The sequence below is a fragment of the Symphalangus syndactylus genome, chromosome 9, assembly GCF_028878055.3.
Source record: "Symphalangus syndactylus isolate Jambi chromosome 9, NHGRI_mSymSyn1-v2.1_pri, whole genome shotgun sequence".
Classification (NCBI taxonomy): domain Eukaryota; kingdom Metazoa; phylum Chordata; class Mammalia; order Primates; family Hylobatidae; genus Symphalangus; species Symphalangus syndactylus.
The window spans coordinates 37,593,264-37,614,715 of NC_072431.2; the positions used below are offsets into that span (position 1 = coordinate 37,593,264).

A 21,452-nucleotide genomic window follows, 5' to 3' on the forward strand; every position below is an offset into this window, starting at 1 on the left:
ATGCTGAGGTTTGGGATACAAATGATGCTGTCATTCAGGTAGTGAGCATAGTCCCTTACATTTCCTCCTCCTCTCATAGTCCCCTGCATCTATTATTGCCATATTTATGTCCATGAGTTCCCCATGTTTAGCTCCTACTTATAACTGACTACATATAGTATTTGGTTTTCTGTTCAGCAGGGCATGTTAGATAGCAGACAGATTGTACTTAAATATGCCTTTTTCTGATTACCTGTAAATCTATGCTAATGGGGATGGACGCCTAACACTGCAAGCTATTTGTATGTTTAATTTAGGTTGAGAGTCATTATTCCTATCTGTTGTCAACTAATAGGAAAGAGTATAAAAAAGGAGAACTTTTCAGTTATAAGGCTCAAGTCAACCAACATCAGGTCACTTGATAATGGTAGACCTGGCAGGGGTCCAAGGCAGGGGATCCTTCATAGATATTGTGGATGTCTTCACTCCTGTGATGGCTGTGAACTATGGTGGAGCAGCTATGTATCAGCAAGAGGGAGAGAAGAAAAGCATCAAAAAAGAAAAAGTGAATGGATATTACTTTCTTGGAAAAAAACACAGTATTTAGTGTTCTCAAAAGGATAATTTTATTTTTCTTCTTTTAAATAATAATAAAAAAAACCACATGGCTTGTGGCCTTAAGGAGAGAAGCACAGGGACAAGGCTGCTTTTGTACTCTATTAAGGTTGAGATTAAAGTCCCTACTGATAAACTGAACATTCTTTAAAAGTGACCAGAAGCAAATAGTGTCTGTTTGCTGCTACTTTATTACAAAGACACCACTGAGAATAGCTAAGAATATACTATTTGATCTTTAACAGGTTGACCAAATGATTGCAGTTGGCTCCAGTACATGAGATGCTTTCTGCAAATTATTGTTTCTAGTTATAAACCTTTATAATATCTCAGAATGAATTATGTATGTATTTCATGTTTTCTTTTCTGTTATCAGCCTTGATGTTCTCATTTCAAGTTTCACCCTAGCCTCCTAATAATGCAATATTGAGGCCATTCAGACACTAATTATGCCTCCGTGGCTTTTTTGAAATGACTAAATCAGCATCAGTTCTATAATTATCATTAGCAAGTTTGTATCAGTGGCTCACATCACTTGAAAAGCTCAACTTAAATGATTTGTGAATGTACTCATCTAATACATTGAACACTCTCTATAGATACAAACAGGTGCTTGCATCTTGCTTTATGTAAAATGGAAAGTCTGTACATGCATATTGTATGAAATACATTTTCAATTTAATATTAAAATATTATTTCCATACTTGAAATATTAAGCTATATAGAGACAGCCCAGATACCTGTGCTTTAAAAGCTCAGTTGGGGTGAGCAGTGTAGGAAATAGAAAACTATTACTCACACTTAAGGCTAGACCTGATGTCTTCCTCATTTTCAGAATGTTCAAATAGGAATCTGGCAAGGATGATTGACAGGAAGAAGTATCCAAATGCAATTCCTCTGTATTTTCATTGTTTCTATTCTTGAATTATTGATATTGCCAGTAGTCATTTGCCATGAAAACAAATCAAAATACGTATGGTAAGCACTTACTTGAATGCAACACTTTTACATGTTAAAAAATATTTACAGTACACCATGCTTATAATTTAACAAAATGGCAAACTGGTAGGGAGAATAACTATAGCAAAAAAAAAAGAGCATGGTACAAATTATAATCTTAATTCTGTGACTCAATGTATAAATGTTGTATGAGAAAATATTACAGGAGAAGAGAACAGCTACTGAGAGGAGAAACCGTGAAGATTTCTTTGTATCTCTTAGAAAGGAAAAGACTCACCTTAAATACGGAAAACCTGATATGAATTTATGAATTTAGGTCTCTTTAGGAATAGTGGAACATATATGAAAAGCTAAGCCATTGTACTTCCCAGTGGCAATCACTTTATATATGTATACACACACACACACACACACACACAAACACACACATATATATGGTTTTTTTCACACTACCTATTACTAGATCCTTGTTAAAAAAGAAGAAAGAAAGAAAGTAAGAAAGAAAGAAAGAAAGAAAGAAAGGAAGAAAAAAAAAAAAAAAAAAAAAAAAAAAAAAAAAAAAAAAAAAAAAAAAAAAAACTTGTGCCAGGCTGTAGTATTTTATGACCTACATTATTACCCTCTGGGTAGTGAAATGATGGTGCCAAACTAATTATTGCTTTGTCTAATTTTAAATCCAGGTCTACGGAGATTAACAGCTTGCACATTAATTCAAAGCACCAACAGCCCACCTAACCTAATGCCGTTTTAAATGAATTAAAAGCCCTGTTTAGGAAACTTTAATATACTTTAAATGAAGGAAATGTGCATCTATATTTTTATTCGGTTTATAAAAACTAAATTCACTTTGCTTATTTTGATTGTTCAAACATACTCCAGAGAGGAACTTTCCTTATCTTCAGGCATTACTTCTCTTGAAAATGAAATATCTTCTAAGCTTGAAAGCATGGTCTGAGTGGAACTAATTGTAAAGTGGGGGTGGTAGTGGGGAGAGAGAGAGGCAGAGTGAGTAGAAAGACCATGTTCAGGTAGAGGGAAAAAATTCAATTCCTATGTATTGTCCGTTTTTATATCTTTGACATTAAATGAATGCCTTTAAACACACTGACATTTTGTAATATTACAAAATGAACGTGCAGAATTGAGCAATCAATACAAACAGACCATCTATAAAAAAGGCAAGGAAGCATATCACCAAACCTACAAGAAGGACTCACAGTTTGGGGGACCAGAAAATGCTAGACCATTGCAATTACTTCCCACCTGGTCTCCCCATTTTCAGTTCTTTTAGCTCTATCTTCTTAAAGCAGGGTTCAGCCCACATAAATCTCTTCATTACAAACCTTCCAGCACTTTCTGTTAACTGCCTACTGAAATGTAAACCTCTCAGGCTGGGAATCAGTGAAGTTCCTCTGCAATACATACCCAATTCTCATTTCCATCCTTATTTCCCATTCTGTGCCTGTGTAAAGCAAAGGGTCAACCAAACTAGATTATATGCTATTTTGGGCAAATACTTCTACAGTTTCCTTTCAATTTGTCTTTGCTCATGTCTATTTCCTCTACTTGTCTACTCATTAATTTCCCCAGTAAGCATGTATTTTGAATTATCCCAATTAATTTAGGCATGGAGGAAAAACAAAGATGGAAGTTAAAACAATTGCCTGCCCTCAAGAAGCTCAAAATCTAATGCAGGAGGGAAACACATGAACACCTTTAAAATGATGTGAGCGTACAAAGAGAGGAAGACAAATAGAGTCTGAACAGGGGAAAGATACTTAAGCGCCTCTAGGAAGGTTGGGGTGTGGGTTGGAGGAGCTAAGTGCTGAGCGTCTTAAGGGAGTTCGCCCACAGAAGAGAAGAGGAAAAGTCAATTCAGGCAGGGGGCACACTGTCAAGCAAGGCATAGAGAGGAAAAACAGCACAGCTTATGCAAACTATAAGTGGTCTGTTTTACTGGTGCATAACAATTGCTATGAGAAGGCCAAGCACGGTGGCTCACTCCTGCAATCCCAGCACTTTGGGAGGCCAAATTAGGAGGATCACTGCAGTCTAGAAGTTTGAAACCACCTTGGGCAACAGAGTGATATCTGTTCTCTGCAACAAATACAAATTTAAGTTAAAAAAAAAAAAGAATAGATTGCTGTGACAAAGTCTAGAAAAACTGCCCTGTCCTTCACAAAAGAACTCACAATTTCCTCTAGACAGAACTCTTTTATAACTGCACTTTCTAACATTCACTTTGGGCTATATTTATCTGGCTTCATCCATAAAATATTAATGTCACTTTTCTTCAAATCCTCTGCAATTTGTAGTGTAGTACTTTTAATTATATTAAGCATTGAATACTTTCTAAATGAAATTGAGAACCATGCAAAATCAGGCAAAAGTTCCAGCAAATATACACACGCTATAAATATATGTGAATTAAAAAATATAATACTCAGTTTAATAGAAGAAAGCAAAGCATCTTAAGTGAACCCATCACAGGATTTGCCAGTTTATCTCTACTGTAGAGCTAGATCACTGAGGAGATGTATGAACCACACTAATATCATTTGACAGTACCTGCATTTGAGTGTCATTCTGAGCAAATTGAGTAATTTTACTCAATGAGGTCAAGATCATCACTAGCTTTTGTGGGGTTTTTTTCTTTCTTTTTTTTCTTTTTTTTAGGGGAAAGGGTGGTACATAAGGACTTCTTAGTAATCTTTATTGAACTGGAAATGATGACCCTTAAACTGCAATTTTCTGGAAGCATTAAAAAATTATCTTGTCACTAATTTGCATTATTGTAAGAACTACCTCAGATTTTTGTGAGTAATATGAAAGAAAAAGTCTAGTTTCATAAACAGCTACTAAGTTCTAGAATGTGTTTTGAAACCCAGGAGTTTGGAAGAATATGTTATTAGTTTAATGTTTTATTAAAATATTTAACATTTAAGTTCAAAACTAAAAAACAATATTTGAAAAATTAAATTGAATTGTGTTTAGCATTTTATGAAAAACTATACATCATAGCCCTCCAAACTTCTTTCCTTAAAGCATCTTGTGACCTACATCTCCCTCATCTTTTCTACCCGCTGTCTACCTTCTGCCTTCACTGATTTTTTTTCCTTTCCTTTCCTCTCCCATTACTTAGGTAAAGCATATCTCTGTGTCCAGCCTAGCTCATATTTTCCTTAGTCCAGTGCAGACAAGTCTATGGTCACTTGAAAAATCACATTCAATATCACTTTGCTTATTCCCTTAACCTTCACTTTTGTTGTTGTTGCTTACATTATTTTGAGAAGAAAAAGCAGAAAAAAGTAGAATTCCCCTCTGAATTATCTTGAAAGGAAGGCCTACACACACACACACTTCTGAAGAAGAAATAGTTATGTTGATTTTTCTTCTGATTTTCTTAAAAAGCACAAGTCCAAGTATACTGTGTATTAGAAATTCACGTATTAGTCAAAATGTAATGCATTATATTTTAATGTCTGTGCATTTAAAAAGTAAAATAGAAAGAGAAATGATATTGCTAATAGAGTGGGAAAAATTAGTCAAATTTATTATTTTCTGAAATAACTGTTTCCCTCACTAGCCAATCAACTTCCTTTAAACACTCAATATTTAATTCTCATGTTATTTCAAGAAGTTTCAAAAGATATTATAGAGATGGATGTCAGCTACAGCCAGAAACATTTCTTTTGATTAAAAGTTTTGAAGACAAATGCATACAGAATATGATGACTGTTAAAATGCTTTTTAATCATACCACATCATTAAAGATCGTTTTATTAAAACAACAAAAACTATGAACATCGCAAACAATGCCATGAATCTTTGTGAAAAAGAAAGTCAAGTTTTATTTTCCTTTGCTTAAAGTAATTGGAGAAAAGCAGCTTTTACCTACACTTAAAATAAAAGGGGAGAAATAGTGCAATGATGAACTCTCCTGTGTATCTTATTATTATGGAGGTCCCATAATGTATATTCTATTATGTAAGTCTCTTTTATTCCCAGAGCATATATAATTTCGAACAATTTAGAAACTCTGTACCTCTATCCAGTGCTCTTTTGAACAGTTTTCCAATTATTTGATTCCAAAGTTAATTATATTTATTTGCATGTTGAATCATGTTTTTTATAATGTGTATTTCAAATGAATCTATAAGGGAATTGGAAAGGTACAGTTATTATCTATTAATAAACTCTTGCTGACCACACTTTTTCCTCCTCTTTTTAAAGAGCAGGGGTTGTTTTATTTTAGATATTACAGATGAATGGCTCTAAGTCTGTCATCAAAATACACTGTTTTTGTATTCAGTGGGCACTGCATTACATATTTTATTCACTATTTGAATTTACACAAGGAACTGTAAATTCAACGCTAGGAATTTAATGTTAAAGGTTGATGAGCTCTGAACTTTTTTTTAACAAACAAGAACAGAGCAGTTTTGCCCGAATTGCACAGAGCATCTGCTGTGTGTCCAGAGGACTTTTGGTCATCATTCCCCAAATGGGCAGTAACTGCGATTATGAGCGCTTCACAGTTGTTGTTTTTTTTTTTAATTCATCTGTACTCAATCCAACAGTGACCCACAGATATTTTCCTACACTTATTTCTTTGTGGTAAAATCCAATGAACAACTTTTCATAATATCATTTTCAAAGCCATCTTGTAAAATATAACTAAAGAGGTTTCAGTGTTCTCTGTTACATCAGAATAAAGTTCTTCTGTTTTATTTCGAAGACTCCTTTTTAAAAAAATTCACAGAAAGGTCAAATCCATTCCAAATAGAAATCTCATTGCTTAGAAATATTTCTTAGGATCTCGAATCACTCTTTTTTTGTCTTTTAAATTCTGTCATCTGCCTCGATTTAACTGAAATAATTTTTATTTCTCAGTGTGTTAGCTAAAGGCATCCATTCAAAGGTAAGAACATCATAAAAGGTGAATGGAATTAATTTCAAAGTATATATTTGGCATTTTTAAAGAGCTGCATTTCAGCATCTGGAGAGCTGCAATTTAGGCTATCAAATCTACAACAGAGAAGCTGGGGGACATGTGAACACCCTTATGAGGAGGGTCAGTGCTCAGCAAGTGCATTTTCGGTTCCAACCTTCAAAGGTAACATTTTCAGCTTGATGGGCTCCTAGTGGAATATATAATTTTCCTCTTTCATTCTTAGCTTCGTTGAAATATAGAAGACTGGATGTCTACCAGGCCAAAGTATAAACTCACCATTTATCTATTAAAGTCATATTTAATGAAAACGAAGAGAAATTATGACCCAATTCACTCTCTTTCTCATTACAATTCCTAAAGAACTTTGCCGGGCACATTATCTCGTAGACATCATGATCAAATGTTATTGTTTGCTTTATTATCTCAGTTGGATGGTTGGCTAGTCTAGAATGAAATAGGTTGAAGGCAATACTCTCAGCCTAGAAGTCTGAATGAGGTTCCCATTCAAATGATCCTGATTGTTTGCGGGTGGGGCGGGGTCATTAGTAAACCAACTGAGCTTACACTGCATAGTAAGCGTCTGGATGCCGCACATTTACATCTAACAAGAGACCCCAGAAAACGTGTGTGTGTTTCTTAAACCTTATGTTCCGAACAAAAGGCTATCTCAGCAACAGACAATCAGCACTGCATTGCTCCCTGGGATGCGAGCAACACACTCAACTGCACATTTCATTCTTCCTCGGCTCCCAGCACCACAAAGCCCCTACTCTCTTCCCACTCCTGGGTCCCCAGATTACTCCATAGAGGGGGGTTGGGAAGGCAGAAGCCTAACGTCTATGCCTGCGCACCAGCCGCCGACACCAGGACCCCCCGGGCGCTGCTTTCTCCAGCCCGAGCCGCCTGGGGGAGGTAGGGAGGGGAGCCAGGGAGCGCGAGAAGGGACCGCACACCTAGACACTTAGGATTTTATTTATTCACAGGGAGGCGGGGGAGGGGAACTGGGCGAACGCGAATTTTCCCCCCGAAGTTGCCTCTTCTAAGCAGATCAAGTCGTTTTCTGGCTGGTGCTGGGGGGCCCCGGGGAGGGTACCGGTGAGGTCCGGGCTCTCAAGACCAGATCCCGTCCCGTGCGCAGAGGGGGTGGGGAAGGGCGGACGCGCCGCAGCTGTCGAGAGGGCCGGGAACCGGCAGGGAAGGGCCCGCGGGCCGGGGAGCAGCGCGGCTCTGTCCCGGGCCCTCCAACGCAGGCCGGGGAGCGCAGGGGCCGGCTGGTCACGCGTGGGAAAGAAAGCCCCCTTCCCCCTACGGCGCTGCTCTCCTTTCCCCAGGCTGGGCCGCCCGAGTGCGTGCAGGGAGAGCTGCGAGTCCCTGCGCGCGTAATCATGACCTCGGGGCCCCCTCCGGGCCGCGTGAGCGCGTCGGCGAGGCTGGGCGGCCGCCGCGGCCCCGGCCGTGTAACATGACCCGAGCGGCCGGCCGGCCGGCGCGGCGCGGCCATTGAGCCCTCCCTGCCCATGAATCTCTGGCGCGTCTCTAGCTCGCTCGCCCGCTCGCCTCCCGCCTCCCTTTCTCCCCCGCCAGCTCCGCGGGCTCCGTGCGCCTCTCCCTCTCCCTCCTGGTCCTCCTGCTGCCCGTCTCTCTCCACTGCCCGCCTCTCGCCACTGCCTCCCGTCTTCTCTCCCTCACGGCAGCCTCCGTCTCTTTCTCCTTCTCTCCTTTGAAAACTGATCTTTGGCTCTTAGTGTGAAAGTGATTTGAATTTGGCTCGGCGGCGCTCTGCGCCTGCGCCCAGCCTCTGGCATGCTGGCTCCTTCCAAGCAGCTGTTTTGGGTTTGAAATTCCAACATGGCAGAGGCTGCAGTCCGTCTTCCCTTCAAAAACTTGGAATGATTTCAAATCATAGGCACCTTCACTTAACCCTAGCTTCCATTCATCAGCAAACACATCGGATCGATGCTACGCTAACCTATCGGGTTCTCTCTCCGCGCGTTCAGGTAAGAGGAGCTTCGTAGTTTTCTACCATCTGTTTAAATTTGTTTTTGTTTTATTTTTAAAGAATATAAATACACCCAAGACCTGTAATTAAAAGAGATCTTCGAGTTGTGCCGTAAACATTAAATTCAATTTCCACTCGTTTCTATTCTGTACGCCAACCTGCTGTCTAATTTCTCTGTTCAAAGTAGCCCTGAAACATTATAATGCATATTTTTGCTGCTTAATCATTGTAACAATAGTATGGGATTAAGAGTTCGCGATTGCAAGAATCTCGCGTTTCGGTATATTGGGCTTACTTATTACTATCTTTTTACTTCAAAAATAAAAAATAAGAAAGCGGAGCCATAGGGTGGGGCTAGACTTTCTTCGGGAACTAACTTCTAAGTAAATAAGAAGTGTAAATAAGAATCTTGCACACACACAAAAAGTTGAGGTTAAATTACAATCTCGTGGCTGGGGGAACGAGAAGATGTCAGAAGATCGGTTGCAGAAAAATGTAAGCACATCATCTAGGAGGGGGTACAGCGTGGTGGGCGTATTGTTGGCAAGGAACGGGAGAGAAAGATGTATAATTTAATGGTATATACAATCCACTGATCCTATTACCGTCCTCCCCGGAGCTCTTGTTAGTTTCAATGGGAGTGAGTGAAATTGACATGGACTTGCATTCCTGGTCATGTGCTTTTTTTCCTTTCTTTCTTCTCCTGTGATCTGAGATCCCCTTTTTGTTGATGTTGCTTTCCCCCTTAATTATATGCATGTAGGTTAAATGAATACCTGACGAAAGGGCCCACGTTTCAAGGCAGTGACATTTGATAGCTGAGAGGAAAAGTGGCTTTAATGAAAAGCAACCTTTGGAATTCCTGCTTGTGAGAAATCCAATTCAGCTTTTTGTGCTGCCAGCAAGAAATGATCAGTAGCACCAGTGTTTATGGTATGTCAGTTTTGGAATTTACTTCCTTTGCATCTAAATAGGAAAGACAAATGAAATAGCATGATAAAACCATTGAAGACTGCCTGGCAAGCAGTTGCTCATGATATAGAATTCCTTTTTTTAAAAAATATATGCTTAATGTCACCATGCTTTTTTTTCTTTTGCTATCACTTGTTTGTATATTGCGGTTTTGATTAATATATTACTTGAATCCACTTTTATCGGTTTTAGCTGTCATCCAGAAGTTGCACGTTACTAGTAATGCACTCTATATATATAACTGCTGAAGTCAAATAGTATGTAAATTAGTTAAACTCAGTGTGGGTTTTTTTTTTTTTTATGAAGGGGGGAGGCTGGGCAAAGGGGAGAGGGCAGGAGTGTTGGGAAAGATTACTAACTAATGAAAGTATATCTATATATATGTACACACACAGGAATAGGACTGGATGAAAATTTTATTTTTCTCAATCTATTAATACAGTTTGACTATCTGCTCTTGATGATTGCACTTTATGGAGTAATCAGTTCTTCTGAGTGTGGTTTTTTTTTTGGGGGGGCGGGTGAGTGAAGAGGTGTTTTTTACATGAAAATAAAAATTATATTTTGATTGTCCAAAGTCTTCGAAGTCTTTTTAAAGAGCAGGGATAGGTTTTTTTTTTTTTTTTCCCTTTCCATTCACTTGTCTGCCTGTCAGCGCTTTTTACTTTTAACTTGTGACAGAATTAAATAATCAGGCACTGAAATTGACTTCGTTTGAAATCGCTCTTTCCTCTTTCTTTACAAAAAAAAAAAAAAAAGTCAGTTAAATGGAGTGAGAGGGGATTTTCAATAGCTCTTGTGGCAGTGCCCTGTGTACACTTTGTGATATTCAATTAAGACTGAGAGGGAACAACAACAACAAAAAAGATGTTAAAGTATTTTGCATAACCAAAGGATATGTCCACTTTAGACTTTTTTTTTTTTTTTTTTGGTTGTTGCTATATTTACCCCATGACCGTTAATTCCTCCTGAAAAGAGAGAAAGAAGGAAAGAGAGAATATGAAAAAATAAATAACAGTGGGGCAAAGCTGCCAGGGATCTGTAGTGTGGCCGTGGTCACTGCTCTCTCCTAACACAAATGTGAATACGAAGAGAGGAACTACAAGACCCGTTGCGCGACATACACTTCTGGTTGGACTCTGGTGACTATTGAGCTAAATACACACCACACTTACACGATAGGAAGGATTTGATTGAATTTTGCATTTGGAACTTGTTGACTTTGAAGCGATCGATAAGAAGACTGTTTATTTTAGATGCACATAATTTGCCCTGAGAAATGTTTTAAGGAGGAGAGAGCACAGCTTTTTTTCCCCCGGAGCTGTTGGAGCGAATGGGATTGCCAGATGGGCGATTTCCCTCTGTGATGTTAAAGCTGTAATATATATTCAGAGCAGATTGGGCTGCTGCCTGTGATGAGGAGGATATTACATTTATAAATTTTAAATCGGAGCTCGGACAATGTGCTGAGAGCAGAAATTGGATGGTTTGACTGTTCACCGTATTGATACTTAAATGTGATTTCTAGGTAGTACTAATAATAATCATTGCAATAATTCATGAAAAACATACTGGCATAGGCAATTATATAATTCATGACATTTAACAGCAGATTTGAGTGTGTAAATTGCCCCCCTCTTAAGTCTCTGCTTACTATTAAATAATAGTCACATAATTCATTTCCCTATGTTTAAATGTCCGATGTGCAAATGATGTTAACTTAGGAGGCTTGTTATCATATATTAGAATTCTAGGGGCGAAAGTTTACATACATATATATAAAGTAGACACTTGTGTATATGTATAAAGTGGCGTTAGTGGCTCTTGTTTTCTAATTCTTTACTCTGATTATTTTTAGATTTTGTTTGTCTCAAATGTGCGGCCTAAAGGAACCAGAGCTACAAACCTAAAAGACTAGAAAGTGGGCAAGTGCTCACACTCTGGCAGCTCTGCTGTTGCAAATTAAAAGTGTGTTGTGGTCAGGAAATGAAAGCTACAATGTCTCTTTTGAACAAGTCGTTTATCAAGAGAAACATCTATCAGGGACTGCCTTGTCACATTGATCCTCTAAAAGTTAGGTCCGAGGTGGAAGCTGCTTTGATGTTTTTGATCCTAAATTTAATACAACAGAAAAAAAGCAAGGATATTTTCACCAGTATAGATTTTTAAAAATGTTTCCTGGAACCAACAAGATCTATTTATTAGGATTTCACTATGTGTGAAGTTTTCTGGGTGTAACAGTTGAAAGGTTGAAGGGGAAATCCCAGACTTTATAAATTGATGATTGTTAGAATATACATTTATAATACATTTAGTGATGGCTGGCTTCTTGGTGCACATGGAATGGACGTTTTGAACACAGATTGTTCAAAAGGAAAATTATTTTGAAAGAGTATTTTGGAAGAATATGTAGTGAGTCAAGAGTTTTTCATTCATTCAAATTTTAGTTATCCTCTTTTCTTCCTTTTACTCCTTCATGCTTGCTTCTTATCTTCATTATATTTGTGACAAATTAGCTTTTATTTGGAAAAGAAACATTATTTCTACAAAAACCATGTCCCAAAACATGCTTGCACACATCGTCTCTATTGTTTATTAATTGTGCATGTTTATGGTTATCAATATAAACTGCATGGACACATAAGTCCTTTGGAATTTCAGCTTAAAAATAGAGGTATCAGATTAAACATGCTATGTGTTCTTGAATAATGAATATGTTGTATGCATTATTTAAAATTTAAAAGGTATTGTTAGGAAAATGACGAAGTTAAAACAAAATTGTGAAAGCAGTTAGAAGCAGCCTGCTTCGTTTTGGGAGGCAAAGATAGGAAAGAAGTGTTTCTTCTTTAAAATAGAGTTTTTGGATACTTGTCTTACACTGCTGGAGGCAACTTGTTATTTCATGTAGGTCTATCATCAAATAAGCAGGGAAGAGTAGGGTGGGAGTTTTGAGAAGTGTAATACTTGCTAATTAATCATGTCTGAAATGAAAGAATCATAGCAGGGTAATAAAGTCTCATTGTTGTTTTCCTGGAAGAGGGTAAGACTTCTGTTTGGAAGCTGTATGTGTGAGTTGATTTGCTTTTCTCTTCTCCTAAAAACACAGTTTATAGGGTCTCTTTGGAATTATTTCAAGAACCATCTTTTTTTTTCTGAAAATAAAAATACAGTCTCCTGACTGTATTGAATCAGTAAGATTCTTAAAACTGTATCTGATATCTTGAGTGAAAATAGGGGATTTTATTCTTTAGTTATATTTAAGGCTCCTGTAGGTGAGTTTCCAGGGCTGATATTTTTTTCCTTCCCATAAATAGAAAATATTTTTTGTTTTTGTTTTTATTCATGTTAGGCAGGAACTTTGAAAACCTTTTTGTAGATACTTACTTCTGATAGATATAAAAGAGTGCAGAAATTTCATTAATTACTTTTAGATGATAATATAAGAGTGTAACCAGAGAGAAGAAAATAGGTAGTATTTCCAAGAATCTATAGAGACCATCTGTATTATTACTTGGCATTTCTAAGATAGTCTAAGATATAAACCACCTGAAAAGATAAATGGGTAATTTCATTATAGGTTAATTATTTTTTCCTGAGCTTCTGGTTGTCACCTTTTAGAATTTAGTATCTTACTCAGTACATGCATAGGGACAGATCCACAAAGTTTGAGAGTCTGCACTGTTTTTCAGAATGTTCATGTCAAGGTGAGGACAGCCATGCTAATACTTCCCTGTTTTTGTCTGTGCGAGTGTTTGGATGCCTTCAATGATTGCCTAATTAAGTAATCAGTTTTAGTGGCCCAAAATCAACAGAATTACTAGATGTATTTGAAACAATTGCAGGCTTTTACGGTTTGAACTTTCTAGTTCTTAGAACCTTGCTTTAATAGAAATAGAAAGGTGCTGTTTTACCTTTGATCAATATATTCTTCAGTGCAGATTTCACATACTACTCTTTATAAAGTACTGTGTTCATTGTTGAAGAGCAAATACATTTAATTACCAGGAATTTAAATTGATTTATAAATTTTTGATTGGAAGAAAATATTCTGCAGATGTTTCTGTGAAATATTGACATATGCTACTGATCGATAGAACTTGATTAATCAGCATATCTGCTGTTTTTCTTGAGTCATTGATAAACTAGAATAAACAAATGGTTCAGAAAAAGCTAAAAATTTTAACTCTCATAAAAAATAAACTTATGTGTCTTTCTTTTGAGATATACAAGAGCTAGTGTTTTATTGAAATCGGTTGAACTTAGAAATTATTTGGGGGTACCACTTAGAAGCTTACAAGTCCCAAAATTCTGCCTTTCAATTACACACACACACACACGCACACACACACGGAGCAAGAGAGGGAGATTGTACCTATATTTTTGTTTATTGAAAGAATTTTTTGACACACTGCAAATAAATGGCCAGTTTAGCAAGTGCTTTCCATGGTTGGATTTTGTCATTTTCTTCTTTTTTTCCTAAACTTGAATTTTTAGCATTAACTTTTTCATTTAACTTCTGGCAGAAATTTTAAGCATAGCTGCTTTGGTATGATTGCTGATTACTGATCTTTTTGATATTTTTTATGTTATCATTTAAATGGCAATTTTCTTTCAGAAATGTTTATTTTAAAAAGTAAAATAGTAGGAATAAGGAGTATGAAAGAATATACTCAAAATAAATGGTACCTTGAAGTTCGAAACAAATCAAAAGCAAGGGGTATGCTAAGTTTCCTTAGGGCAGCACCACAGGTGCCTGCTCAGAAGCACTGCCTCAATGCAGCACATCCGTAAGTACCTGTTGACAACAGTAGTCTTAGCTAAGAGACTGAGGAGGCAGAAGAGATAGGTGATCAGAAACCATCAAAACATGAGATATCATATGGCACTTTCTGTTAATAATATTTACATATTTTATGCAACAAATCTGCTTGTTGTCTTGTTATTTGAATATTGACACTTTGCTTAACATTGCATATGGTGGGCTGTTGTTTCAGGGTGTATCAGAAGCAGTAAATCCAAAGGAGAATTTCAATTTAGATGTATTTATGTTAAATATATGTAAAAATGGATATGTTTGCTCACATTTTAGCTCTCATGACTTTCACAAAGCATTTATAGTATCACTGCTTCCAATCATTTTTGAAACTGATACATCTTGAAAGTAGAATGCATGATTTATTATATGAAGGCCCAAGGTTAAACATTTTTTACCCTATAGCTCAGCTTAAGTATTGGTATTTTTGTGTTGGGAAATGTTTTTTAGAAAGTATGTTTTATAGTTTTGGAAAATTTGCTTCTTACTAGGTTTCTGTTCTCATTTTCATAGGATGAGGAGCTTTTAACCAAACAGTTATTAAGGATATATAATTTACAGTAAAGTTTTTTATACTACAGAATATGAAATGTAAAATACGTATAAAATGTTTTCTTTTACCCCATTTCATTATGTTGAAAATACCTTTACTCTTTTTCTTTGCTATGTTTTCATTTCTGCTGTTATTTTACATACTTATTCCATTTTTCTTGTGGATATATTCCTGGCATGAGAACAGAAACTGCATTTTACTCCATTTAGCTATATATATATATTTCATATATATTTCATATGTGTATATACATATGAAATATATATGTGTGTGTGTATATATATATGTGTTGTTTTTCCCGATTCAACTGTTTGCCTTATGTCAACTGGATGCTTTTTAAACAACTGATAATTAAATGTCATCTATTTATGAGAGTAAATTCATCTGAGAATGGGTGACCTCTACTTTCATGCATTAGTTCATGATGAAATATTATTCTTGGAAATAGTAACATCTCAAATAAAATTTTAAAGGTAGTGCAATGTGAAGCCGTGGGTTTCTGTATGTCGTTCTAAACTTTTTGCTTATCTTTTGACTTATTATCCTCACCATTAAGAGACATTTTTACCTTCACCTAGGACTAGCTACATAATTTCTGAGGCCCAGTGCAAAATTAAAATGTAGGCATCTTGTTCAAAAATTAATTTGAAGACAGCAACACAGAGCATTAAACAAAATGCAGGGCCCTGTGTTGTGTGGTGGGGTGGGGGCCTGTGTGCCTGAACAAATGATGGGGCAATGAAGCCAGCCCTGCCTTCACCACCTGCAGACTTTTATCTGGGGCCAACTTTGTGGAAGTCACTAGGTTTCCTATTAGAGACTGACTATTCCACAATGATTCCATGTGCCTCTGCCGAAAAAGATACTAATGAGAGTTGAGTAAGAAAACTGATGGGAAATGAACCATTAAGTATCTTCTGCTCTTTCTATATCTGAACTGGGGATTGAAATATTTGCTTTCGTCTCATCTTGCCCTTTGTCTGATATATCTCCTATATATCATGTGACTTCTTGCGCAAATATTCTTAAAAGGAACTTTCTGTGTGTGTGTGTGTGTGTGTGTGTGTGTGTGTGTGTGTGTGTGTGTTTAATGGTTTGCATGTAGTTACATACTTCAATACTTATCCCAGGCCCAGAATAATTGTAGTAGTAAGAGCTGAGGAGGTTCTCTGTTGCCAAGTATTGCCACTATCCCTCCTCGGTTAAGGCACAAGAAAAATGAGTATTTTTATGTAGAAATCCTACATTATCTGATACAAAATGCTGACCATTAAAAAAACGAAAGTATGCTCATTGAGTGACAGGAAGGGGGGCAAACCCCCAAATAACCTTGTTATAATAGTATCAGTATTGATACGTGGACATTAGAAAGTGGTATTTTAGCTATATAAACATGTGGTGACAGCTGTATTAAAGAGGAAAAGTAACTGTTTCATGCAGTAACACTAATGTTGCAGTATGCTATATTCAAATCCTGGAGTTAGTTTCTCAATTTGTATTGCAATAACCTCCCTCTCCCTGAAAATTAGTCATATGACTCCTTTACCAACGTTCTGTGCTGATAGGTGGACAAAACATTTACATCGTTGCTTCCCAAAGTACTTCTCAATGAGATCAGACTTCATATTGAGATACCTAAAACTGAATTTTGAAGTCAAGTGGCTTTTTCAAATCAAAACTGAGATATGATGGAATGTCCAGCAAGTATGGATCTGAGTGCACTTGAAGTTGCACCATTTATTTTCAAAAGATATTTCTCACATCAGATGACTCTGCCAGGAAGGGAAATATCAAAGAGCTTGGAAAAAGTAACTATTCTTTTATGTAATCCAAGACTGGGGTGAAAGTGGGGGGCTTTAAAGATATTTTTGAGGAAGAAAAAAATTGAACTTATTTTGAATGCCTTGTTAGACTTTGTCGGGAGAAATGCTACATATGAGACTTTCTGAGAAGAAAAATCTTTGCCCTGTATAATAACAAGGCATTGCTCTCCACACTGATAGGCACTTTAATGAAAGAAAGCTTGGAAATAACTATTATAACAGTGTCCCATTTAAGTAAAAATTTACCCCACAGTTTAGGAATCTTTTTTTTTTTTTTTTTTAACTAAGCCATTGCAAACTTGAAATATTTTAGTAGGTTGTTAGCCACAATTCACATTTTCTAATGTTCTGTGTTCTATCTCCAAATTCTGTAGTATAATTTCAGTTGGGACTCTTCTTTTCCTGCTTTACTCCTATACTTGGAATCTTGTATTTTCATATTAAACGTTCTGCTTTAAAAATGATTATACTAGGAATCTGGGTACATAAGTGGCAATATAGTATATTGTTGTGCCAAAAAGAGATTTTTTATTTTTCGTGTGTTCATTTCTTTTCCCTTTCAATTTCAAATTGAAGATTGTAAACTCTTTCTTTTAAATAATATACCTCAATGATGCTAAAATATAAATCTTAATTAGGTATGATTCACTGATTTTCATCTTAAAAGATAATTATTCTGAGTAGGATAAAAAAAGGTTCCCTTAAGATTGAAGGCATTTTCATTAAAATCCCCATTTTCAGATCAAACACATACTATGAAATAAACAGTACTATTATTCTTTTATGCTTAAGAGTTTGTACTTTTCAATTAAAGTATATGGATGAAGAAATAAGGCTATAGATAATGGCAGTCTCATTGTTTGCAAACTAAGTGCTTTTGATAAATTTTACTGCTAGGAATTACGTGGATCTAAGGAAATCTTTTAAATAAAAATTACAGTTTTGATTATCTAAATGGAATATGTTCTTGTGCATGTGCATAGATATATTTCTTTGTGAAGGTATTGATGTCAGGGACACTTTTGGTATTCCTTTATGAGTAATTAGGTTAACGGGGTTAGTTAGAAAATGTATCCTTTCCTGGAAAATGAAAAATTACATTCAAGCAGAGGTAAAAGAGTAGAACATATTCATGACTTTAAGTACTTAAAAAGATATTTTATGAGTCACATTTGAAAAATAATACCCAATATGTAACTTGTTAAGAATAATCGCCATTTTTACTTTCTAAAGCACATCTATATTAAAACTGACTTTCTGTTCATGACTTGCAAATCTGGAGTCAATTTTAGGCCCAACTTACAAAAGATGTGGGTCTTATCCCCCCTGCCCTTACCGTGGTATCCTATGCCAGTAGAGTCAGTACAAAGTTCTCTTTTAAAGAGAGATTTTCATTTGCATTATTCAGAAGATTAAGCAACGTTTTTGGAAGGGAAATACTGATAGGACCCAAATGTAGACATTGGGACCCTGAATGGCCTGTATCCTTGTCTGACAAACTGGAAGGAAAAAATATTACCAGCTTTGGAATTTTACATGCCTGTATGAACAGTGCTTTTTCTTTCTCTGGGAAGATTTTAAACATACTATGAATACAATAAGTGTTACCTAATTGGAAAAATATGTTTTCTATAATTCTAAGAGTACTAATCAACCAATCATTGATATTAATTTACTCATGGATGGTAAGATAGTAGAATTTTATTCAGAAATGAATGTCCAGTTGGAGCTGGTATCTCTTGAGAAAGTGAAAAAAATTATACATAAGCAAAATTCTTTTGGGAATCTTTTAAAAACATGGGTGTGAAATCTCCATCAATAAAATTTTTGGCAGTTAAAGTATTACAAAAAAAATTGAAAGCTCTTTATTATGTACTGTTCTTTAATAAGCCTCTAAATGAGCATATACAGTGCAATAATGCCTTTTTTTGTTTACTTTTTTGATTTTTGTCTTGTTTTATTTTGTTTTAGCATAAAGTAAAAAGAGCTTATAGGTAAACTATTTTGTACTATTTATTTTTAAAGATATCTAGTAAGGACAGTACAACGTATAGTATAGGTTTGTTCATAATGATGGGTAAAAAAATCTACAATTTTACCACCATGTAATGATAGTTCCTTGAAATTTTACCCTACTACACCAAAATGCCACAGTCACTAAGATGGGAGGTGTGGCTGATATATGATTGGAATGTACATGTATACTTAAATACATAATTTTTAAAAAATTGTCTTTATTTTCTAACAGCTTGTTGGTGTCCTTTGCTTAGGGCTAAGGGGAAAATGTTTTCTGCTATTTTGCTATTTGCATACTCACCAAGAACCTTGCTGTCTAAGCCATCTTCCTACCTACCTAGCTGTGTACCGTTTGTTTTTTTCTTTTCATTTCTTTCTTTTTTTTAAAATTTTTGATATTTATCTGCAAGGCTGGTTATTACTTGATCATCTGGAAAATCAAATTTCATTTCAGCCACTGGAATATGATATTTAGATAATGAGAGGTAGTTTGAATTAATTAAGAGGATAATATTAGGGTTTATATTAGGGAAAAGTAAAGCAGCATTTGTTGTCATGGATAACTTGCCCTTCTTGATGAAAGACAACATGTAGGAATAGGGGAAGTAGGCACAAGTTCAAGAAAGTCATTGAGGCAAAGCTAACGTTAAAGACTGTTTTCATGTGGGTGTTACACAAAATGATATTGGCAATTTTGTAAATTAAACCCTAATATTAATTATGTAAAAAAAAACCTTATCACTTATTAAGAATCATTGACTAATATTCAGTAAATAGCATGTAGCACTATTTTAACAAATTATATTCTCCGTTTTAGGAACAACTGATTTTATATCAAATCCTGACTATGTGGGATTTGTGAGTATGCAAATTAAAACAACTATTCTCGTGTTTGTCCCCATAATTTTAAAAAGTGTGAAAACATATATATATGTCTTTAAAGATGGTTGAAATTATTCTCAGACTCTTTTTTTCTCTCCTAACATACTCAAGCTTTTTAGGCCACAAATGAAGTGACAGAAGAAAATCCATTGAAGATGGAGGTATATGTCTTTTAAGGCTTCTTTTGGAAACTAATGTATTTATTGCCATTATGGAAGTTCAAATCATTGAATACTTTGAATTGGTTTTAGAAAAATTTGCTGTTAAATTTTGTATCAACTCAGTAAATGCTAGCTATAACTTCGTGACCAAACTAAAGCCCCAAACAAGCAAAATAAATAAATAAATAATAAAAAACTTCTGCGTAAGCCCTACACCAGATCAGTTAGATGAAATTTCAAGCTCCTCAGATGATTCTAATGTAAACCAAACGTTTATATATATCAAGAGATCTTAAAATTTTTACCTTTTATAAAATGTCATTCTTCCTGGTTTGAAGTTAGGAAAATGAAGATATCTATTCAGAACTGAATATACTAATGACATGTACAGATAGCTCATCATCTGGCTGAAGTTCAACAACCTATCTAGACTTTTGAAAACATTTCTGTCAGTCTTGCAAGAACATCTCAGGAAAGTAGCAATGATGAAGGACAGTGTCAGCAGAAGTCCACAGTCTATCATTTTGTTACCTTGGGTAAGCCATTCAACCTCGCTGAGCCTTAGTTTTTAGTTTGCTTTTTTATAAAGGAAGAGATGATTGAGGTGATCCGATGATGACTAAGATTTCTTGCAGTTTTGTATACTCCATGACTGCTTTGTCATGGACTAGTGAACTTAAGTAACTTGAACCTTGCTAGTCGTCTAAAAGATGCAAAATTATTTTTGTTTCTCTTAAGAAAGCTCTAAAAATTATCTTGGAAACAATGTAGAAATCTCAATGACCATTTATTACTTTGTTAAGCCCATCAGAAGAGATGATAAGCATTCATTAAATATGCTTACTAATTGGTTGCATGCTAAAGTGTCAGCAATTCTAATATCTTAAGAGTTGATGGGTATTAGTTAGCTAATGCTTTTCTCTTGTAAGAGATTTCAATAGAGTGGCAATCAGATTAACTTAAGCAGTGGAGTTAGAGACCTCAAATCCTTAAAATATTTAGTATGAAAGGTGGACTTTTATCAAACTGAAAGCAATACTTTTTTCCTGTACTTTATCAGCAACTAGTCTTTGTTCACCTTCTTTTTGCTTCCTGGCATGTTCTTCTCCGCTTGTTGAAATCCTACTAGGATTTTGGTATCCAGGTCAGATGTTGCATCATCCATGAAGACTTCTTTGAGGCATCCTAATCAGGATTGATTTTGACGTCTACTTAATTGTCCCTTAGAACATTTGAAATGTCTCCTTTAGATCACTTACCATCATCTTTCTCCTAATATAGATTGCTAGGCATTTGTGTTTCTCTGTTATGAAACTGTAAATTCCTTGAGAGCACACACATCTAATTCATTTTTATTTTTAATCTCCTCAACATGTGTGTATAGCAAAAGACCTATAATAGGTATTCAATAAATGCTTGGTGAATTGAATTGATAAAAGCATAGGAGGCTATCACTTTGTTAATATTTTATTTTATTATTTTATTATTATTATTATTTTTGAGACGGAGTCTTGCTCTGTCACCCAGGCTGGAGTGCAGTGGCGCGATCTCGGCTCACTGCAAGCTCCACCTCCCGGGTTCACGCCATTCTCCTCTCTCGGCCTCCCCAGCAGCTGGGACTACAGGCGTCTGCCACCACCACACCCGACTAATTTTTTTGTATTTTTTAGTAGAGATGGGGTTTCACCGTGTTAGCCAGGATGGTCTCGATCTCCTGACCTCATG

The 21,452-nt window shown here is 35.9% G+C and overlaps 1 protein-coding gene across 4 annotated transcripts in view; it reads left to right on the plus strand.

Moving 5' to 3' along the window:
* The first annotated feature begins 7,552 nt into the window (after window positions 1-7,552).
* FIGN (fidgetin, microtubule severing factor) overlaps window positions 7,553-21,452 on the plus strand; it is a 129,444-nt gene continuing 115,544 nt past the window's right edge. For 2 of the 4 annotated variants that reach the window (XM_055291945.2, XM_063609453.1), the window contains exon 1: window positions 9,316-9,440. Coding sequence is in view for 1 of the 4 variants with exons in the window: in XM_055291946.2 (XP_055147921.1) it covers window positions 9,416-9,440 (25 nt within the window). In the remaining 3 variants the exon portion in view is untranslated. Of the gene's footprint in view, window positions 8,506-9,270; window positions 9,441-21,452 lie in introns of those variants that run through there. The other 2 variants (XM_055291946.2, XM_055291947.2) reach the window with 2 other exon arrangements.